Below are 21,998 nucleotides of genomic sequence, written 5' to 3'. Positions count from 1 at the left end.
GGAGCTTCGTCGATCTAGCTACTAGACGTAGAGTTGCGCGCAGCAGCGTGAGAATGGAAACTGTAATTCAATAAAGACTTTTACTAAATGATCGCTGGCTAGCGTGATCCTCTGTGAGCTAGGATCTTCAAGCAGCTCTGACAGTAAGCTCCGTCTCCAAATTGTGGGCATCTACAGCCCCGAGGAGGGGAGAGAAACAGGTGCCTACTAGTGAGCTCACGAACAGCAGACGACATGACGGCTGAGCAGCAGATAGAGGAACTCAGAAAAGCAGTGGCACAACTGAATGCCGAGGCTCTCGCATCCAGGAAGAGAGAGGAGGAGGCAGCTGCCGCCTGCAGGGATCTCCAGGTCAGGTTAGACGTGCTGACGAAGCAGACACCCCGGCAGGAGGGAATTGGGTTGGCGAGACGAACAGGCGGGCTGGTCTCTCACTTCGATGGGAACCTGCAACAGTATCCCAACTTTAGAGCAGACGTACTGTGCGCACTGCAACTGCTGCATAAAGACTTTAGAGATGAGCAAGAGAGAGTGGGATTCATCATGGCCCATTTGCATGGGGATGCTAAAGCATGGCTACGCAATTTATGGAGGGATAAGGATCCGGCGCTCCAGAATGCAGATGCCTTTATTAAAGCGATGGATGGGTGTTTTTTATCAAGTATTGACGTGGATCTTGCCCGGAAGGAGGTGCATGGGCTAAGACAAGGGAGGGCCAGCGTCAGACAGTACCATGCCCGCTTTTTCGCCTTGGTCAGTGCCCTGGAATGGGACAGAGATTCGGCCCCTGTAAGAGACCTCTTTTGGGAGGGGTTGCACAGCTTGATTAAAGATGAGATCGCGAGGGGGGAGAGACCCCGAACCACCCAGGAGGCCGTTCAGAGGGCACTGGCAGTGGGGGTGAGGCTGGAAGAACGTCCGTGGAGCAGGGACGAAGGGCGTGGAGGGCGCGAATCAGCCAGGGGCCCCTCCTTCCTTCCCAGAGAAGCAGCGCGGGCGCAATCCACGCCTCCGCCAGGAGGAGGAGCCGAACCTATGGAGGTTGGAGGTGCAAGGGCTCAGTCAGCAACCAGAGCCCTAGCACCGGCAGCAGTGAAAGCGAAGCCTCCTAGAGGGAACAGGAAGTGTTACGTCTGTGAGGAGCCAGGGCATATGGCGAAAGAGTGTCCCCAGAGGCTCCACAAGCTCACTGCAGCCTCAGCAATGGTGACTGCAGCAACGCAGCAAGGAGGACCACAGCAGGGAAACGAAGCAGTCTGGCTGGAGGAAGAGGCCCTGGGGCCCAGCCAGACGTGTTAGTGACGCAGTCCCCAGAGATTTTACAGCCCGTGAACCCCCTCCCGCCCAAACCAGTGGTGAGGCTCACCGCATCTCTCCAGCTGCCCAATGGAATCACCATGGACGTGCCAATTACCATCGACTCGGGCAGCAACGCGGACTTTATAGGGCAGGAGTTTGTCGACAAGCACGCTATACAGTTGCTGCCTGCCACGCTGCCCCTGCAGGTTGTCACGGTGGATGGCAGGGAGTTGCTAGGGGGGCAAGTGGTGAAGCAGACGCCGCCAATGGCGATGCGACTTGGGAATCACAAAGAAATCATCAGCTTCAATGTCACTCAACTATCAGATACGCCCATTGTATTGGGCATGAGTTGGCTGGACAAGCACAGCCCAACGCTGGCTTGGTACCAGAGGCAGCTGATCTTCGGCTCTTCCTTTTGTGCTGAACACTGCATCGTGCCCCGGCAGGAAGGAGAGGAAGAGGAGTCACAGCTGCTGCTAGGCACGCTGCAAGCGATTCCCCACAAGTACGCAGAATTTTTGGAAGTTTTCTGCGAGAAGGAGGCGGACAGGCTACCCCCTCACAGACCATATGACTGCAAAATTGACCTGCTTCCGGGGGCGGCGCTGCCTAAAGGGAAACTGTATTCCATGTCAGAGGACGAGCTGCAGGAACTCAAAGAGTTCATAGATCATAATTTGGAGCGCGGTTTCATCCGAGAGTCCAAGGCAGCGGGGGGCAGTCCTGTATTCTTTGTTAAAAAGCGAGACACGCCCCAAAAAAGACTGGTCGTGGACTATCGCATTTTAAACAATGGGACCAAGCCGTCGGACTTCCCCATGCCACGAATCGACGACCTCCTGGCGAAGGTGCGGAAGGGAAAAGTGTTCACCAAGTTAGACCTGCGAGGGGCGTACAACCTCATTCGCATGCGGGAGGGAGATGAGTGGAAGACGGCCATGTTCACGCCACTGGGTACCTACGAATACAGAGTTATGCCTTTTGGATTGCAAAATGGCTCCCACGTTTTTCAAGCTTTCATGCATCACGTGTTGGCGGGACTTCTCTACAAGACGTGCGTCTGTTTCTTAGATGACATCCTGATCTTTTCGGAATCGCAGCAGGAGCATGACAGACACGTCAAGGAAGTGCTGACCAGACTAAAGCAACATAGGCTCTACGCCAAGCTGGAGAAGTGCCAATTTGACGTGACGGAGGTGGATTTTCTGGGCTACAAGTTGTCTGACAAGGGGCTCGCCATGGACAGCGCCAAGGTTCGAGCGGTATTGGATTGGAAGAGTCCACGCAACCGAAAAGAGGTCCAAAGGTTTGTCGGCTTTGCGAACTTCTATCGCAAGTTTATCAAGGGCTTCGCTATGCAGACAGCGGCCATCACAGACACGCTTAGCTCCAAGAAAAAGAAGTTCGTTTGGACAGAGGAGGCGGAGCAGTCCTTTCAGGCACTCAAGCGTCTCTTCGCGTCGGAAGAGCAGCTGCTTCACGTCAACCCCAGCAGGCCGATGAGGGTGGAGACAGACGCCTCGGACAGAGCCGTGGGGGCGGTCCTGCTGCAAAAGGACCAGCAGGGGGTGTGGCGGCCGGGAGCGTTTTACTCCAGGAAGCTCAGCAAGTCCGAGCAGAACTACACCATCTGGGACAGGGAGTTGCTGGCCATTCATGCAGCGTTCAAAGCGTGGAGGCACTTCCTGATCGGCGCCAAGCACACGGTGCAGGTTTGCACGGACCACAAGAATCTGGAGCACTGGCGCACGGCACAGTTCCTAAACCAGAGGCAGATACGTTGGGCTGAGTTTTTTGCGAACTTCGACTTCCGCATAGAGTATGTCCCGGGGGACACTAACATCATGGCGGACGCCCTCTCCCGTAAGCCACAGTATCTGGAGGACGCAACGCCAGCGGCCGCCATGCACATCTTCGCACCAACAGTATGGGCGTGCGCCGCGGCCACCGTGGACCTGGAGGCGGTGCGACGAGCGTTGCAGGATGACTCCTTCGCGCAAGCAAAGATGGCAGAGGTGCAAAGGGGCAAGGCTGCGGCCGACGGTTTCCAGCTACGAGATGGATTGCTCATCCGTAAAGGGGCCATCTACGTGCCGGGAGACGACCTTCGCGCCAAGGTGCTGCAGAAGCTGCACGACGCGCCCACGGCCGGGCACTTTGGCAAGGAGAAGACGGTGGAATTAGTAGCCAGGGATTTCTGGTGGCCTGGAATGAGAGGGGAGGTCGCAGACTACGTGGTGAGGTGTGACACCTGCCAGAGGGCCAAACCAGTGCACAGACCGCCGGCAGGACTGTTGGAACCGCTGCAAACTCCGGTCGAACCTTGGGAAAGGGTGGCTCTGGACTTTGTCACAGATCTGCCCAGCTCGAGGGGCAAGACGGCAGTGCTGGTGGTGGTGGACCTGTTTTCCAAGATGGCACATTTCATTCCGTGTGCGAAGGTGGCCACGGCGGAGCAAACCGCCAAACTGTTCATAGACCACGTGTTCAAGGTTCACGGTCTGCCACGGTCTATTCTGTCCGACCGCGGGCGGCAGTTCATCTCGAATTTCTGGCAGAAGCTGATGGGCTTCCTAAACGTCAAGATCAACCTGGCGTCGGCGAGACACCCGCAGACCAACGGGCAAGCGGAGCGGGTCAATGCCATCATGCAGCAGTACCTGAGATGCTATGCGAATCAACAGCCTGCGACGTGGGTGGATTACCTGCCGCTTGCCGAGTTCGCCTACAACAACACGAAGCACGTGTCCACGGGGGTCACGCCGTTCTTCGCCAACAACGGGAGGCACCCCAGAACCTTCCCGGGACTGGAAAGAATGGGGGAGGGGGAGCCGCAGACAGCAGATGCGTTCGCGTCGGAGCTGCAGGAAGTCCACGATCAGCTGAGGCGCCACCTGGAGCTGGCCAAACACGCATACAAGGTACAAGCGGACAGACACAGAAGGGTTGGCGAAGAGCTCCACGTGGGAGACTGGGTCTGGTTAGCAGCCCACGCAGTGCCGGCCAGGTCGTTGGCCAAGAAGAAACTAGGGCATAAACAACTGGGACCCTACCAAGTCGAAGAGCAGGTCAACCCGGTAGCTTTCAGACTGGCACTTCCGGAGGGTTCCAGAATGCATCCGGTGTTCCACAGATCGGTGCTCACTCCCTACAAGGCACCGCACAGGTTCCAGGAACCCGGAACGGCGCCGAGTCCGGTCAGAGACAGAACGGGGCACGCGGGAGTGGCACAGAAGGAGCGCATCAATGACGTCACGGAGATTTTGGACTCCAGATGGGGGGAAGAGGGGGTAGAATACTTTCTCGCCAAGGAGGGCACCCTGGCCAGTGCGAACAGCTGGGTGCCGGGCTACGCCTTGGACGAACCTCTACTCAAAGACGAGTTTCATGCCCTCTTCCCACATAGACCTATGCCAGCAGACTTTTTCGACGACTGGCTTTTCACGCCCACGCTTTCGGCCAGCACTTTCCGGGGGTTCGACTCGGACGAGGACCCGACACAAGACGTCCGTTCCCCGGAGGGGTCACCCTCGGGATCTGCATCAGAACCCTCGTATTGGTGGGACGATAGACCAGAGGAGCAGTTCCGCAGAAGGTGGCTGGAAGGCCCAGGACGAGCAACGCCGCCAGGAGGAAGTGAGGGAGAGACGGACATGGACGTTTTCGGGGACGACCCTGGTTTCGAGCACGGCGGCACAGAGATGGAAGCGGAGGTGACCGTCGTCGACGAGAGCAGGGAGGAAGACCCGCGAGACTTCAGATGGAGGCCCGCCACGGGAAGCGAACGATATCCGACGTTCGTCCCTTTGCAACAGCACACCCCAGCTCCAGCACCGGAAGGAGGGGAGGGGGGAATGGGGGGCTTCGAGTGGGGGATGGATGTCAGGGGTTTAGGAGCAGAGGCAAGGGCAAGGGAGGAAACAGAGAGCGAAGGGGAGGAGGCAGAAGAAAAGATGAGTGATGACGACGACCCGAGATCTCCGAGTCTTTCCAGTGAATCAGAGGATTCACAGAAAGGAGCACCAGTGGCCAGGGCAAGGGGGGAGTCTAGGGGGGCACCCCAGGAAGATAGAGCCAGAGGGGACTCAGAGGAGAGCAGTTGGAAATCGGGACCAGCGTCACCGCCAGAGAGCAGGGAAGAGGAAGGGAGCCAGGGGGCAAGCGCTGGCAGCTCACCACAGGAGGGAGGGCATGAGTCAGGAGTGGCCACACCTCCATCGGGGAGCGAAGAAACGGTTAAGAGGAAAGTGGAAGGTTGGGCGCGCGCGCCAAGTTCAAATGCAGAGGAAGGCGGCGCAGTAAGCAGCCCGGAAAGGGAGCCAGGTCCTAAAGCCCGGCGCAAGGAGGCAGGAGGGTCCGGGTCAGCGTCAGAAGAATCCCGGAAGGAAGAAGCCCCGGGGGGTAGAGGGACCCAGAGGAGGACAGTCAGGCGGAAAAGGTGGAGCAGGGCTAGGATATTAAGTTGGTGCGCACGGGGCGGAGACTCAGACGGAGCTTCGTCGATCTAGCTACTAGACGTAGAGTTGCGCGCAGCAGCGTGAGAATGGAAACTGTAATTCAATAAAGACTTTTACTAAATGATCGCTGGCTAGCGTGATCCTCTGTGAGCTAGGATCTTCAAGCAGCTCTGACAGTGTGTTTCAGTGCTGGGGGCGGCGGCAATGGTGGGGAAATGCTGGGGGCTTCATGAGGAGGGTTTCCTGGTGGGGCATCTGGTGGCTGCTGTGAGAAGCCTGGCTAGATAGATGGAATTTAAGCTGATCCACCGGCCAGCAGGCAAGCAGGGGCCCTTTAGGTTCTGAATGTCGGGAAAATAAAAAGCACACCTTTGCCGCTCACTCCCAGGAGGGGGCTTTGCCATAGAGAGTCATGCTTAACTTTCCCTCCCCTCCTCTCCAGCTGAGCAATCACTTGTTTGAAGAGCTCGCCATGGATGTCTATGACGAGGTGGACAGGCGGGAGACGGACGCAGGTGACCTTCTGTTGCGGGACTTTTGGGTGCTGGAGGGCGGCTGGGTGGGTGGGTGCCAGGCCGCAGCACAGGGGCCTTGCGTGAGGCCAGAATGAGCCTCCTCAGCAAAACGCTGCATTGCAGCAAAGGGCTCCTGCCCCTGGAAGGTGCCAAGTCCTCTCTACTCTTCTTGCCCCGTACTGCAATTTCCCCTCCTGAGTAGCTCTACGTCACAGGGATGTGATGGCCTGGGGTGTCAGCCTTGGCAGCTGCTGTGGGCCTTCCCTAGTCTGGGGCCCTGCAGGTGCTTGGGGAGTTGTAGTTCAAGGGCTGGACAAGGCTGATTATAGCCCACAACCCAAGCCTTGGTTTTTGCTTTAGAGTGAAATTGTGTTTGACCCAGAAACTACAACTAATCCAGAATGCGGCAGCTAGACTGGTGACGGCCGCTGAGACCATATAACACCAGTCTTGAAAGACCTACACTGGCTCTCAGTACGTTTCCGAGCACAATTCAAAGTGTTGGTGCTGACCTTTAAAGCCCTTGGTCCAGTATACCTGCAGGAGCGTCTCCACCTCCATCATTCTGCCCGGACACTGAGGTCCAGCGCCGAGGGCCTTCTGGTGGTTCCCTCGCTACGAGAAGCCAAGTTACAGGGAACCAGGCAGAGGGCATTCTTGGTAGTGGCGCCTGCCCTGTGGAATGCCCTCCCACCAGATGTCAAAGAGAAAAATGACTACCAAACTTTTAAATGACATCTGAAGGCAGCCCTGTTTAGGGAAGCTTTTAATGTTTAACAGGTTATTGTATTTTAGTGTTTTGTTGGAAGCCACCCAGAGTGGCTGGGGAAACCCAGCCAGATGGGTGGGGTATAAATAATAAATATTAGTAGTATTATTGAAATTTGTGTCTTAGTATGGGGGGAAAGCTCATTTGCCCAGAGGGCTTCATTTGGGACAAGGACTGGGCTCTAGGACATGTGTCCAATGCTTTGACTTCAGGTGTGGGAGGTTTATGAGGGAGGGAGCCCCCATTGTCTGCCACTGATTCCCAGCCAATGCCCAAGCATGGAGAGACTGTGGGCCTCCAGGTGTTGTTGGGCTTCAACTCTCAGCAATCTGCATGGCTGACGGTCCGGGATTATGGGGCTGGAGGCCAGCAATACCTGGAGAGCCACAACAAGTCACTCATCTTTTATGTAGAAACCTAAGCAAAGCTAACCCTGGCTTTCCTCTCTCTGTCCCTTGAAATAGTATGGCTTGCCACTCAGAACCACAGCACGCTGGTCACCGAGACAACGGTGGTCCCTTTTCTCCCCGTCAATCCCGAGTACTCCTCAACAAGGAACCAGGTATGTTACTCATGCCATTTCTCTGTCATCTGAGGAGGAAACTTATTCCCAAGCCCTAAACACAGGCAGAGGATTTTCCATCTATCAGATTTCTACCTTTGTGGACAAATTTACAAATGGATTGCTGGAATTCACCGTATGTGGAATCTCCTGCTGGTGCAGAATGTGATTGGCAAACTGCTGAGCAGGGAGCTTCCGATCAAGAACATGGAGCACCAGGGTTAAAGCAGCTTCACTGGCAGCCCATCTGCTTCCGAGCCAGGTTCAAGGTTCTGGCACTGATTTGCAAAGCCCCATATAACTTTGGCCCAGGAAACCTCAGGGATGGCCTGAACCCTTGTATCCCAGCTTAGTCACTGAAATCCTCTGCAGCAGCAGATGTTGATTGTTCCCTGAGTTGGTGAGGCTCATTTGACAACAGTGAGAAAATGAGCCTGAGGAACCCTCTGCCACTAGAGATTCACCAGGTTCCTTCTGTGCCAACTTTTAAATGCCTGCTGAAAATTGTTCTGTTCTGCCAGGACTATGCAGGCAGTTAACTATACATCCTTCCACAATGGTTAACTGTTGTCTGGTTTGGGGTTTTTTGTAAATAATTTTTATTCATTTTCCAATTAAAAAACATTCATATTAGTAACAAACCAAATCTTTCCACATTCAAAAACAAAAAACAATATAGTCAATTATATAATCTAAATTAATTAATTTCAATGGGACTTTCCGTGTTCTGGATTTCAAAAGTCAAATATCCATCCTTTATCTTTCAACTATCTTCTCTATTACTTCACAGTTTTCCAATCCTGATATTAACAATCTCCTCTCTCTCTCAGTCAGTTGCTGGTATAACTCACGGTCTTGTTTTATTTGACCATTCATTATTTCTGTAATCACGCAGGGGGCTTTTTCCACATTGTTCTTAGTTTTAATATTTTGAAGCACAGTCCACTTTGATGGGCCCTTCTTTTTCTGCTGATTGTCGTTCTAATAGGCTCTGGGCTTCCATCCAAGGTTGAAATTAATTAGCGACTTCTCACTGTCTTTGATGTTTCAAATGTACTGTAGAGGTGTACTTGGCAATCAGTAAGTCACACAAAGATTGTTTCGGTTTCCGACTTCCGGTCGGTGCCAGCGCTTAATGGCGGTCCTACCTCCGAGCTCCGGAGAAGGACTGCTCCACAAGTTCGGGTCTTACCCGCTACGGCGAGCGGGGGACCCCTAAAATCTCAGGCGCTGAAGCCTGAGAACAAGGAGATTCGGTGGGCACCTTTGCGCCCCCCGGTACTGCGAAAGAGCCTTTTTAAAGGCTACGGAGCGGCATCGGGAGTGAGCGCGGTGCTGAGAGTCGTTACCCAGCCTGTGGAGTGAAGCCGCGTCGCCATAAGCGGAGAGCGCCGATTCCTTCCTGAAAGAAAATTTGGACTGAATTCCCGTGAGTAGGAGCTGAAAACAATTGAGACCCTTTAAATTCTGAAAATCGGGCTAAAAGCGGGGAAGTTAAATCAAGGAAGTCTGCCTCCCCCCGACTGCATGAAAGTGAAAGCAACGGAACTCTAAATCTGCATCCGTTGAAACTTGCTTTTTATATAACTAAACCGGACATTCAGACCTCAGATCTCCCCTCTAGCTAGCAGGGCAGAGGGGAGGTGAAAGAGACTGTAGTAACTGCACGATCTATTCAAAGTAAAAATCCTCTGCTGTCTCAGTTATTAAAAGTATGAAACGGTCTGCCTTTTAGGACATTAAGACACTGAACTGACTTCCTCCTGTAAAAGTGATATTGCGATACAAAGTTTACACAGCGCCTGGCTACAGTACATTACAAGATGAAACAGTATATATTGGGAGACTGTGGCAATTTGTAGCTATAAGCCTCCAGCTATATTTGCTTTAACTGTGTTAAAAAACTTTTCTTTCTACATCTTTGGATATTCTCCTTTGTCTTTGTACTTGGACATCTTATTTTTGGCCATTTTGATTTGCTCCCTCTAGAGGGTAAAGTAAAATTTGGCACAGCTTGGGACAGTGGAATTTTCCAACGGGGAATAGCTCCCGTGGGAAACGACCTTGACATGAGTGGCTCACAAGAAGAGATAGTTACAAGAGCCAAGACCAAGCAACAACAACAACAACAGCTGCAGCAACAGACAAAGAAAAGAGGCTCAATTTCAGGCGTAGCTACTGGATCTGCAGGAGCAACAGGACAAGAAAAAGGGACGGCTGTCTCTATGGATGCCGTGACAGAAGCCCTGCTTAAAATAAATCAATCTTTGGAGTCTCTGACAAAACAGACTTCAGAAAATACACAAAAATTAACAGAAATATCAGTAAGACTAAACCAGAACACAGAATCAATAAATAAATTGGTGGAGGAAAATGCTACCACGCGTAAAATTGCTGAAGATGCTAAAGTTACTGCTGCAGAGACACAAGAGAAATTAGAGCCGATCGCTAAGAAGGTTTATGAGCACGACGCAACTTTGGCCTTGTGGGAGTTACAGAGAAAAGAGAGAAATTTGAAATTAAGATTGATTCCAGAGAATGAAAGAGACAATCTCGCGGAATATCTGACACGGGAGTTTGTTGACTGCTGGGATCTTGAAGAAGACGAATTCAAAATTACAACAGCTTTTAGACTGGGCAAAAAGCAGGACAGAAAGACCCCGAGAGATTGCCTGATTACATTTAGATCCAAGGACGAAAGAGACAAAATATTAGGACTACACTTTGAAAAGGCCCTGCAAATTGGAAATTCAGCTATACAGATTTTTAAAGATATTCCAAAATATATTCTGGATTTAAGAAACTTCTACAAGGATTTGGCTCTTCTGCTGAAGAAAAATTCCATCCGCTTCAGGTGGGAATTTCGACAAGGACTGTCATTTGACTACAGGGGAAAGAAGGTGAAGATAAAGACTATTCAAGACAAAGACAAATTCTTGGCAAGAAACCAGGAGGACCTGCAGAAGGGGACAGTGGACGTACTTGCAGAACAGAGGAGAGTACTAGACATTCTGAATCTCTCGTTTGGACAAAAACCACCACCATCAGAAGAAGAGCAACAACTTGGAGCTGTTGGAGGAGTTTCAGAAAAATAATAAGATGGCTCTGCAATTCCTTAGTTGGAATTGTAATGGACTTAATGGGCCTTTGAAGAGAAGACAAGTGTTCCATATTTTGAACAGAGAACAACTGGACTTGATATGTCTACAAGAAACTCACATAACTAGAGCCCATAGGAGACTACTTACAAATAAAAGACTAGGACAAGAATTTATTGCATCAGATAAAGTTAAGAAAAGAGGAGTTGTAATATATGTGAAAGAGAAATGGGCTCCAAAAATGATATTTAAAGATGAACAAGGGAGATATCTGGCAGTGGAGATACAAGTACAAGGAGAAAAATTTTTAGTTGTTGGAATCTACGCACCAAATGAAGGTAAATCTGACTTTTTTAAGAGACTCCATGAAACCCTGATGGACTATTTGGATTACAATATGATAATCATGGGAGACATGAATGGTGTGGTCTCCACTAACATGGACAAGGCACAAAGACTAACAGTTAGCAAGGAAGGGAGACTTCCTAAGACTTTTTTCGAAATGATGGAAAACATGGAACAAAAAACCAAAGTTTTAGGAAAAAACTTAACAGACATAGAAAAGGAGAAATTCCAAGAAGAAACAGGGCTGACAGTGGTTAAGAAGGTGAAATACCTAGGGGTTCATTTGACATCTAAAAATGTGAATTTGTATAAGGACAATTATGAAAAATGTTGGTCAGAAATCAAAAAAGATCTAGAAATATGGTCAAATTTGAAATTGTCAATGTTAGGCCGAATTGCGGTGATTAAAATGAATGTATTGCCTAGAATGCTATTTTTGTTTCAGACCTTGCAGATTCTTGACAAGATGGAATGTTTCAAGAGGTGGCAGAAAGATATTTCGAAATTTGTCTGGCAGGGCAAAAAGCCCAGAATTAAATTTAAAATATTGACAGATGCAAAAGAAAGAGGGGGTTTTGCCCTGCCGGACTTAAAATTGTACTATGAGGCAGCAGCTTTTTGCTGGCTGAAAGAATGGATGCTCCTCGAGAATACGGACATTTTGGATCTGGAGGGTTTTAACAATGCTTTTGGTTGGCATGCATATCTATGGTATGACAAAGTTAATAGTATCTTTAAAAATCATATTGTTAGAAAAGCACTATATAATGTTTGGATAAGATATAAAGATCTGTTGGAAAACAAAACCCCTAGATGGGTGTCACCAGTGGAGGCTAAAGCAGTGAAGAAACTCAATATGGAGGTCGGATGGCCGAAGTATTGGGAAATTTTGGAACAGGATGGAGATAAGCTTAAACTACAAAGCCAGGAGAAATTGAAACACAAAGTACAAAATTGGTTTCAATATCGCCAAATAATGGAGTTTTTTAAACAGGATAGGAAAATTGGCTTCCAGGTGGAAAAATCAAAACTAGAAACTGAGTTATTAGAACCCAATACTAAGAATTTATCTAGAATGTATAACTTGTTGCTGAAATGGAGTACACAGGACGAAACAGTCAAATCGGCTATGATTAAGTGGGCACAGGATGTTGGGCACAATATCATGTCAGCTGACTGGGAATGGTTATGGAACACTGGTATTAAATTCACGGCATGTAATGCCTTAAAGGAAAATATTATGAAAATGGTTTACAGGTGGTACATGACTCCAGTCAAGCTGGCAAAAATTTATCATTTGCCCGATAATAAATGTTGGAAATGTAGAGAGACTGAAGGCACCTTCTACCACCTCTGGTGGACGTGCCCGAAGATTAAGGCTTTCTGGGAAATGATCTATAATGAAATGAAAAAGGTACTTAAATGTACTTTTCTTAAAAAGCCAGAGGCCTTTCTCTTGGGCATTGTCGGCCAATTGGTGTTAAAAAGGGATAGAACTTTTTTTATGTATGCTACAACAGCAGCAAGAATACTCATCGCGAAGTATTGGAAGACACAAGATCTACCCACTCTGGAAGAATGGCAGATGAAAGTGATGGACTATATGACATTGGCTGAGATGACAGGCAGAATCCGTGACCAACGAAAGGAGACGGTGGAAGAAGATTGGAGAAAATTTAAAAGCTATCTTAAGGACTATTATAAACTTAATGAATGTTAAAGTGTTGTGGTTTTTAGAAATAAAGGGATACAGTGATATAAGGTCAGAATATAGAGAGGACTAAGATGACAGAGGTTGGAAGTAACAATTGGGAGTTGCTAAAAACTATGGACATCGGGATGCAGAAAGGGGGGGGTAAGGGGAAGTCCAAGAAAAGAGGTTTATGAAAATATGTTATGAAACTATACGTGTATGTTTGTCTTTTTAAGTGTTTGTTTGTTATTTAAAAATTTTGTAAAACCAATAAAAATTTTATAAAAAAAAAAAAGATTGTTTCGGTTTCCTCATAAAAACACACGCCAGCTCTCTGGGGCCCTTGGACAGCTGGCAGGCATCCAGAGTTCACCGCCACTCTTTTCTCAAACTGTAATGTTCCATGCAAGCAAATGTGTCCTCTGTAAAGTACACCCCTTTTGCAATTCCAATAAAAAAAAATCTCCAATCTCCCGCCATTGAAGGAGGTTTTTCTGATCATATCCTTTTTCTTACTGCATCAGAGCTTTTACCATTGCCATCTTCCTCCTTAGCCCAAGCTGTTCTGATCATATCTGATCTTGCTCTGCCAATTTCGATCAGGGCTCTCTGCCAATAAGTCCAATTATTTTACTACTCCTGCGTTTCCTTTGGGTAATTAATTATTTCTTGGTGGGGTTCGCCAAATCATGAAATAGTAAATATAACAAATACAAAAGTACGGCAGCCGCTCACCTCATTCATCAAAACGACAAGAAAGGAGTCTTTTTGAAGTCCGAAACTTGACCTCCAACGATTGTGTAGTTTAGCAGATTTTTCTTTTAACTCTTTCCATCTAGAACATGCCTGTTTTTTTGCCAAATCTTTTAATTGTTAGGAAACAGGGACTCCCAGTTGACGAGACTGACTTTGGAGAGTTGCCAAATTTGTGCCTCGGACAGCACCCAGGGTCCCTGTCTCTGCATCTTGTTGCGGGGCGCAGATAACGGACTATCTGCAGGTGGCACAGCTCCCCCCTTACCTGGGGGGGGGTGGCCAGGGTTAATTACCCTCATTTAACCCCGAATTACTGACATGACTGGCTGTCCGATCTCTTGGGAGGCCACCATATCTGTTTTTAACCTTTTAAAGGTTTTTCTTACATGATTTTATTGCTGTAAGCCATGTATGTGTTGTGTGTGTGTGTGTGTGTGTGTGCCCATGCCCACACATATCTGTGATACAGCTGTATGCAAATATCTGTATGAATAAATAAACAAACTGTGCATCTTGGCTCTGAATACTGAACCTGTTGCTGATATTATCTTGGGAACAAGGAGATGCCAAGAGCTCTGAGCTTTCCTTCTGCTGGAAATGGATTTTTCCAGAAAGCCTGGGAAGGCATGAATCTGTAAAGGAGGCGAAGGATCTGCTTTCTCTTCCTGCTTCTCTGGCTGCTTTCTTCTATTGCCTTGCAAGCTCCTCCAGCTCCTCTGAGGCCTTGTCTTGCCTCTTGTCTTTCAGGGAAGGCAAAAGCTGGCTCGCTTTAACGCCCATGAATTTGCAACACTTGTCATAGACATTCTTGGGGATGCCAAGCGAAGGCAGCAAGGGAACCCTGTCCCAAGTTCCAGAGGTGAGTCCCTCTTTGGACGACTGGCTGACTTGAGTTTTCAGGACAGATAAAGGGACGTCCTCCTTCATGCAGCACATAGTTAAACACTGGGACTCGCTTCCACAGGAGGCAGTGATGGCCTCCAGCTTGGATGGCTTTTAGAAAGGGTTGGACAAACTCCTGGAGGAGAGAAGGGCTATTGATGGCTACTCACCCTAATGCCTCTGCTCTGCCGCCACAGTCAGAGGCAGCAGGGCTCCTGAATACCACAGGAGGGAGGAGGCCTCTCGTGCTCAGATACCCCTTGTGGGTTTTCCGTAGGCATCTGTTTGACCCAACAGGATGCTGGACTAGATGGGCCATTGGCCGGATCCAGCAGGTTCTGCTTGTGTGCTTAGGACCGCAGTGCAGGCAAAAGTACAGAGGGATCCTGGTGAAGGCTTCAGCTGACTCCTTCCTGCTGCCTGTTTCCCTTTCGTTCTGGTTCATGGAGCTGCATTCTCTAGGCTGGTCATTTTGAGGAATGCCACATTCTGCACACATTCCCTAAACATCAGGCATTTGGTTGCTGCTTTTGCAGAAAATGTAGAGCTGATCCTGAAGTCTGTCAACAGCCAGCACAGTACAGAGTGTCAGGATAATGACCAGCCTGACTACGACAGCGTTGCCTCTGACGAAGAAGTGGATCTGGAAACAAGCTCAGTCAAGGCACCCCGGCAGAAGGTGAGCCCGTGCAGAGATATCTAGAGGGCGGCAGCATGTTGGAAGGGGCTGTGCAAAAAGGCTGCTCCTCACTAAGCGCTCGCCCCAGGCCCATCACTGCTGCTAAAAGGTGAACAGTCCTTTGCAGAGTGAGCCTTGTCCCTGCTTATTTGAGCAGCTGGGCCTCCATCCCCAGCACTCTTGGTTCATTTGAAAAGAGATTTGTAAGGCTGCTTGGTTCCCCTTCCAGGTCTGGAAGGAGACTTACGGCCTCTCCTGACTTTAAAGGAGAGAGAGAGAGAGATGGGACTTCAAAATCCTTGAGGTGTTTGGGGACACCTGCCTTTGGACCAGCATAAACCCTTTGATGCTAATTTTGAGAGCCTATCTCACTTTTGACTTCTGAGTTGAAAACTTCTAGTTATATTGATTCATTTGTGAATTGCCTTTGGAGTTGTTTGTTTGATGTTTGTTTCTGATGTGCAGTATATAAGTGGCACTGAATTCTGCATCATGCCATAGTATTCTCAGAGGCTTCATTGTTTATTATTTAACATGTCTCTTTTGACTTTGGTCCTTAAAGTGAGAGGAAACAGCTGTGTCTAAATGAGCAACACATCATTGTGTGTTGCATTTTGCAGAGCCTAGATTCAGACTTGTCGGATGGACCCATCACAACCCAGGAATATCTGCAGGTTAAAAACGCCCTGGTGGCTTCGGAGATGAAAATCCAGCAGTTAATGAAGGTGAACGTCAACTTGAGCGATGAGCTGAGGATCATGCAGAAGAAGGTAGCATGAGAGTGAACGAGAGAGGGTTTAGTTTAGTGCGCCTTGAGTAAAAACCCCACATGCATGAAAAGGGCAGAATGTTGAAAGCTCAAAAAAAAAAAAAAGGACTGCAGAGCCTTCTGCAACCTGAGACCCTCCCACTGGCTGTTGGGTGAAGCATGGTCTAGCATCAACTTCCTGATTGATGGTGCTCAACCATACTCAGCCGGGGACTCAAAGGGAGGGGAGCCACTTGGCTCCCCACTCCCATGAGCTGCAGGTTGTCCAATCCTGCACGAAGTTGTCCCTCACTGTTCACTGTGAAAGAAAAGGAAATGGAAGCCTTCTGTTCCTGTTAATTCCTCTTGGGATGGCTCAGGCTTGGACCCCCATAGATCAAATATTCATCACATGCATCCCTAGACCACAGCCCTGGTCACTTTAATTCATAGTTTTCCCCTCCCCCCACCCGCTGATCTCAGTCGCCCCATTAAGGAATGGCATGACTGCAAATGGTTTACGGTGGGTCTGTGCAGCCATTTATGGATTCTCCCGTGTGGTGAGATTTTAAATCCATGAATTTCTTGAGTGGTCAAGGGCAATGCTTTGTCTACGCTGTGTCAATAAAGTGAAAGAGTTTGCCTTTATTTTATATTTTTCTGTGCTGTCTTCTCCATAGCATGAAAAAGGAGAATGATAAACAAAATTATCCCGTTCAGGATAACGCTCAGGATGGGATACACTGTGTGGGCCTCTTGTCTTCACTGCAGCCCTGTGGGGAGACCGAGGAGTCCAAAGCCCTCCCAGTGAGCTTCATGGCAAATCAGGGATGTAAGCCCCGGTCTCCCTCATCATAGTCCAGTGCTCAAACCACAGCACTACCTGTTCTCAGCTCACAGTTTCCACCATGGCCGTGATCTATTGTGTGAGAGCAAACCCAGTGATCATAGCAAAACGTTTTGCAAAATATGAGCAATGGGGATCCTAGAATCCTAGAATTGTAGAGTTGGAAGGGGCCGCAGGAGTCATCTAGTGCAACCTCTGACAACGCAGGAATCTTTTGCTCAACTTGGGGCTTGAACCCACGAACCTGAGATGAAGCGTCTCATGCTCCACCAACTGAGCCCTTTCAGTTCTCAGTTCAATGTCACTAGACTTGTGAGCCTTGCTAAAATTATAATGGGCTTCTGGGAATGTGTGTAGGACTTTGAGTGCAAACTGTGGCTCCCCCCACCTACTTCTTCATCTCCCCCAAAGATTTTCAGCAAGGAGCAGCAGCTGACCACAAAGCCCCTCTTGCTTTGGATGGGTGGCCAGGGCTACTGCAGGCAGTGGGGAGGTAGTGTGAGAAATATGTTGCAGCTTAGAGTAAGAAGGAAGAGGAGGGGCTGAGGAAGGGTATCCACAGGCCTTCAGGGGTGGGAGAGAGAACTAACTTCCAAAGGCAGCGAAAGGGTTTTTTCTTTCTCTTTTCAAGATCTCTCTGACCCAATACTGCAATTGCATGGCTTAGCGTCTCAGTGCTATGTAAAGTTCCTCCCCTTTATGATGGATGTAGCAATTCATGAGCCGCCAGGGGGTGTGGGCAACTTCCTCCTTTTATATCTATTTGCGGGGGGGGGGGGAGCAGGAGCACCAGCTGCTTTAAACTGCGCAGAAAACTGCAGAAGGGCCACCAGATGTTTTATGGCTCTTCCTCCTGATTAATTGTGCCCTTAGCTGACTTGAGGACATTGTTGGGAATCTCTTGTGATGGTGCTCCTGTTCTGACCCCCCTTGTTGTGTTTCCATTCCAGTGGCCTTGCCCCTCTCTCTTGTGCAAATAGGTTTGAGTCTCGTTTCGTCTTCCACTTCCTGCGGTGACATTGCCATTTCCCCAGTTCCCTCTTTTCTCTGATTTGACTGTTGGGCGCTTGGCCTGAGTCAGCCACTTTTAAAGAATGTTGCTAAAGCTGCTGTCTGCGTTGCTCAGAAACTTGGCCTAGCTTGGGTTCACGTTGCTAGATGTTGGAGCTCCTCTTGACACACACAACCCCACCTGAAATTTGGGGGCTCCCAAAGCTTTGAGAATGTAACTGATTTGGCAGACGTTGCCTATAAAAGGAAAAGACTGCCTTTAAAAACAGAAAGACAAGCAAAACCTGGCTAGCTGGTGACAGTTTCCAAGCATGAGGATGCACCGACCGTGCTGCCCCCCTCCCCCAATTCTTGCTTTGCTGTGCTGTGGGGACATCCAAGCCCCCACTCTGAAATGTTTTATTCCAGCTTCAGACGCTACAGAGTGAGAACACGAGTCTCCGGCGGCAGGCCACAACAAACGCCTCCCTGACTCCCGCTGGCTCTGAGTACCCAGACGCCAGCAGCCACTCTTCCTTGATCTGGCGGCCCTCTGTGCGCAGCAGCCGGCCCATGTCCATGTACGAGACAGGATCAGCCCAGAAGCCCTACTTGCCATTGGCCGAGGTCTCTTACCCAGAGGAGCACATCACGTCGCGGCTGCAGCCGTTCCCTCCCCACGTAAGTAAGACCACCAACCTGCTGCCTCTTTGGGGGGGGGCTGCTTGGGCTTGCCTCACTCAGCCTGCCTCCAATCTGGGGTTCCCCAGATGTTGCGCAAGGCTGGCCATGTCCCTGGGAGAAGTGCCCCTCTCTGCGGACAGAGCATCTCTGCCTAGCTGTCTGGGGCTGTAGCATTTCTGCTGTGCAGACTGGAGCTTTGGCCTTCCGCTTGCCCTCTTCATTTCACCTTTCGCCAACCTGGTGCCTGTCATGTGAGGACGGACTGCTGTTGCTCAGTGGGGAGAGAAAGCTGCTCTGTGCATGCTCAAGGAGCCTTAAGCATAGACTACGACTGCTTGTCAGTTTCTCTGATGAAGAGGGGCGATCAAATATGAAAGAGGGGTGGTGGTCAGTTAGCACCTTGAAAGATGTGGGACCCCAGGAGGGGGGCAGGGGGATCCACAGGGGGCTTCTTCCCATGGGCTTCTCCATTACTTCAAAGCCAGAGTTTGCTCACGCCAACGTCCAAGCACCCTGAGCTCCTTGCAGTGGTGAGTCTTTGTCTTTCCTCACTCAGTTCTTTTGCACCTTTGACTTGCTGATGCTGATGCTTGCCTCTTTGTGTCTTGCTGGATTTCAGAGATGTTGCTCTTGCACCCATTACCCACTCTTGGGACATTCTATTGTGGGTTTATTGATCTAAATCAAATCCCTTATGAATACACAGTGGAAGTGAGGAACAGGTTTAAGGATTTAGATTGGCTGAACAGAGTGCCTGAAGAACTATGGATGGAGGCTCGCAACATTATACAGGAGGCAGCTGGATGATATTCCAGCTGAACTATTTAAAATTTTAAAATATGGTGATGTTAAAGTGCTACACTCAATATGCTAGCAAATTTGGAAAACTCAGCAGTGACCAGAGGATTGGAGAAGATCAGTCTACATCCCAATCCCAAAGAAGGGCAGTGTCAAAGAATGCTCCAACTACCGCACAGTTGCACTCATTTCACACGCTAGCAAGGTTATCCTTAAAATTCTACAGGGAATGCTCAAGCAGTATGTGGACCAAGAACTCCCAGAAGTGCAAGCTGGATTTCTAAGGGGCAGAGGAACCAGAGGCCAAATTGCAAACATGCGCTGGATTATGGAGAAAGCTAGAGAGTTCCAGAAAGACATCTACTTCTGCTTCATTGACTATGCAAAAGCCTTTGACTGTGTCGACCACAGCAAACTATGGCAAGTTCTTAAAGAAATGGGAGTGCCCGATCACCTCATCTGTCTCCTGAGAAATCTCTATGTGGGACAAGAAGCTACAGTTAGAACTGGATATGGAACAACTGATTGGTTCAAAATTGGGAAAGGAGTACGACAAGGCTGTATATTGTCTCCCTGCTTATTTAACTTATATGCAGAATTCATCATGCGAAAGGCTGGGCTAGATGAATCCCTAGCCAGAATTAAGATTGCCAGAAGATGATACAAGCACAATATTCAACATTAATAAATCAAGAGGTAGAATGGGGAATTAAGTTAATGAAACAAAAAATTTTCGAATCGGCAAATAAAACTGGAAAGTTTCTGGCGTGGCAACTGAGAAAAAGAAGAAAACAAAACCTTATTAATAAAATAAAAGTGGATGAGCAAATCTTGGAAGACCCTAATGAAATAAAAAAGAGCCTTCTTAAATTCTATGAAAACCTATATAAAAGAGAAGAAGATGAAATAGAAATAGGAAAATATCTAGAAGAAAATAGAATTAACAGTATATCGGAAGAAGAAAGAAGGTTATTAAATAAACCCATAAAAGCAGAGGAAATTCAAGAGGCGATAAAGAGGATGAAACTGGGGAAAGCCCCAGGCCCAGATGGTTTGTCTGCCAAATATTATAGTCCTAGAAGAACTTATAACACCAGCGCTATGTGAAGTAATGAATGAGATCTTAAGAGGAGGAAGACCACCTGCGTCCTGGAGAGAGGCATACATCACGCTGATACCAAAATCTGACTCAGATAGGCTAAATATTAAGAATTACAAACCGATTTCATTATTGAATAATGATTATAAGATCTATGCAGACGTAATGGCGACTCGACTTAAAAAATGCCTAGTTAACCTTATCCATACCGATCAGGCTGGTTTTTTTACCCAATAGGCAAATAAAAGACAACATAAGACATACAATAAATATCATTGAATATTTAGAATGCAAAAATGAAATTCCTGCAGCTTTATTGTTCATTGATGCCGAAAAGGCATTCGACAACGTATCCTGGCGTTTTCTAATAAAATGTTTGGAAAAGACAGGGATAGAGGGCACATTCCTGGAAGGAATAAAAGCAATATACTCACAACAAAGTGCGAAATTAATTATCAATAATAACTTAACAGAATCCTTTGAAATCTCGTAGGGTACAAGGCAGGGGTGCCCTCTGTCGCCTCTTCTGTTTATTATGATGTTAGAGATAGTTACAAATAAGATAAGAAAAACTTCAGAAATACGCGGAATAAAAATTGGAGCGAAAGAATACAAATTGAAAGCTTATGCTGACGATCTTATGTTGTCTTTGGAGGACCCAAAAGAGAGTGGTTTTAAATTAAATAGAACAAAAACAAAAATGTTTATTAAAAATGTGAAAAAGGATGTTAAAAACAATCCTGAATCTCAGACTGGAATTAAAGTAATCAAAAAAGTAAAATACCTTGGGATCTGGTTAACGACAAAGAATCATAGAATCATAGAATCATAGAATCATAGAATCATAGAGTTGGAAGAGACCACAAGGGCCATCGAGTCCAACCCCCTGCCAAGCAGGAAACACCATCAGAGCACTCCTGACATATGGTTGTCAAGCCTCTGCTTAAAGACCTCCAAAGTAGGAGACTCCACCACACTCCTTGGCAGCAAATTCCACTGTCGAACAGCTCTTACTGTCAGGAAGTTCTTCCTAATGTTTAGGTGGAATCTTCTTTCTTGTAGTTTGGATCCATTGCTCCGGTCCGCTTCTCCGGAGCAGCAGAAAACAACCTTTCTCCCTCCTCTATGTGACATCCTTTTATATATTTGAACATGGCTATCATATCACCCCTTAACCTCCTCTTATCCAGGCTAAACATGCCCAGCTCCCTTAGCCGTTCCTCATAAGGCATCGTTTCCAGGCCTTTGACCATTTTGGTTGCCCTCCTCTGGACACGTTCCAGTTTGTCAGTGTCCTTCTTGAATTGTGGTGCCCAGAACTGGACACAGTACTCCAGGTGTGGTCTGACCGGAGCAGAATACAGTGGCACTATTACTTCCCTTGATCTAGATGCTATACTCCTATTGATGCAGCCCAGAATTGCATTGGCTTTTTTAGCTGCCGCGTCACACTGTTGGCTCATGTCAAGTTTGTGGTCAACCAAGACTCCTAGATCCTTTTCACATGTACTGCTCTCAAGCCAGGTGTCACCCATCTTGTATTTGTGCCTCTCATTTTTTTTGCCCAAGTGCAATACTTTACATTTCTCCCTGTTAAAATTCATCTTGTTTATTTTTGCCCAGTTCTCTAATCTGTCAAGGTCGTTTTGAAGTGTGATCCTGTCCTCTGGGGTGTTAGCCACCCCTCTCAGTTTGGTGTCATCTGCAAATTTGTTCAGGATGCCCTTGAGTCCATCATCCAAGTCGTTGATAAAGATGTTGAATAAGACCGGGC

General features: G+C 48.2%; 1 protein-coding gene across 6 annotated transcripts in view; it reads left to right on the top strand.

Moving 5' to 3' along the window:
- The window catches only part of GIT2 (GIT ArfGAP 2), a 61,071-nt gene that overhangs the window by 19,109 nt on the left and 19,964 nt on the right, over positions 1-21,998 (top strand). For 5 of the 6 annotated variants that reach the window (XM_082196084.1, XM_082196080.1, XM_082196082.1 and 2 more), the window contains exons 10-15: positions 6,202-6,274; positions 7,508-7,605; positions 14,245-14,356; positions 14,916-15,058; positions 15,679-15,828; positions 18,073-18,324. In XM_082196084.1, the coding sequence (XP_082052210.1) occupies positions 6,202-6,274; positions 7,508-7,605; positions 14,245-14,356; positions 14,916-15,058; positions 15,679-15,828; positions 18,073-18,324 (828 nt within the window). The remainder of the gene's footprint in view (positions 1-6,201; positions 6,275-7,507; positions 7,606-14,244; positions 14,357-14,915; positions 15,059-15,678; positions 15,829-18,072; positions 18,325-21,998) is intronic. The other variant, XM_082196081.1, reaches the window with a different exon arrangement.

The sequence above is a fragment of the Podarcis vaucheri genome, assembly GCF_965113315.1.
Source record: "Podarcis vaucheri genome assembly, chromosome: 13".
Classification (NCBI taxonomy): domain Eukaryota; kingdom Metazoa; phylum Chordata; class Lepidosauria; order Squamata; family Lacertidae; genus Podarcis; species Podarcis vaucheri.
Note: the sequence above shows the minus strand (reverse complement) of the source record. Positions and strands in the feature narration are given on the sequence as shown.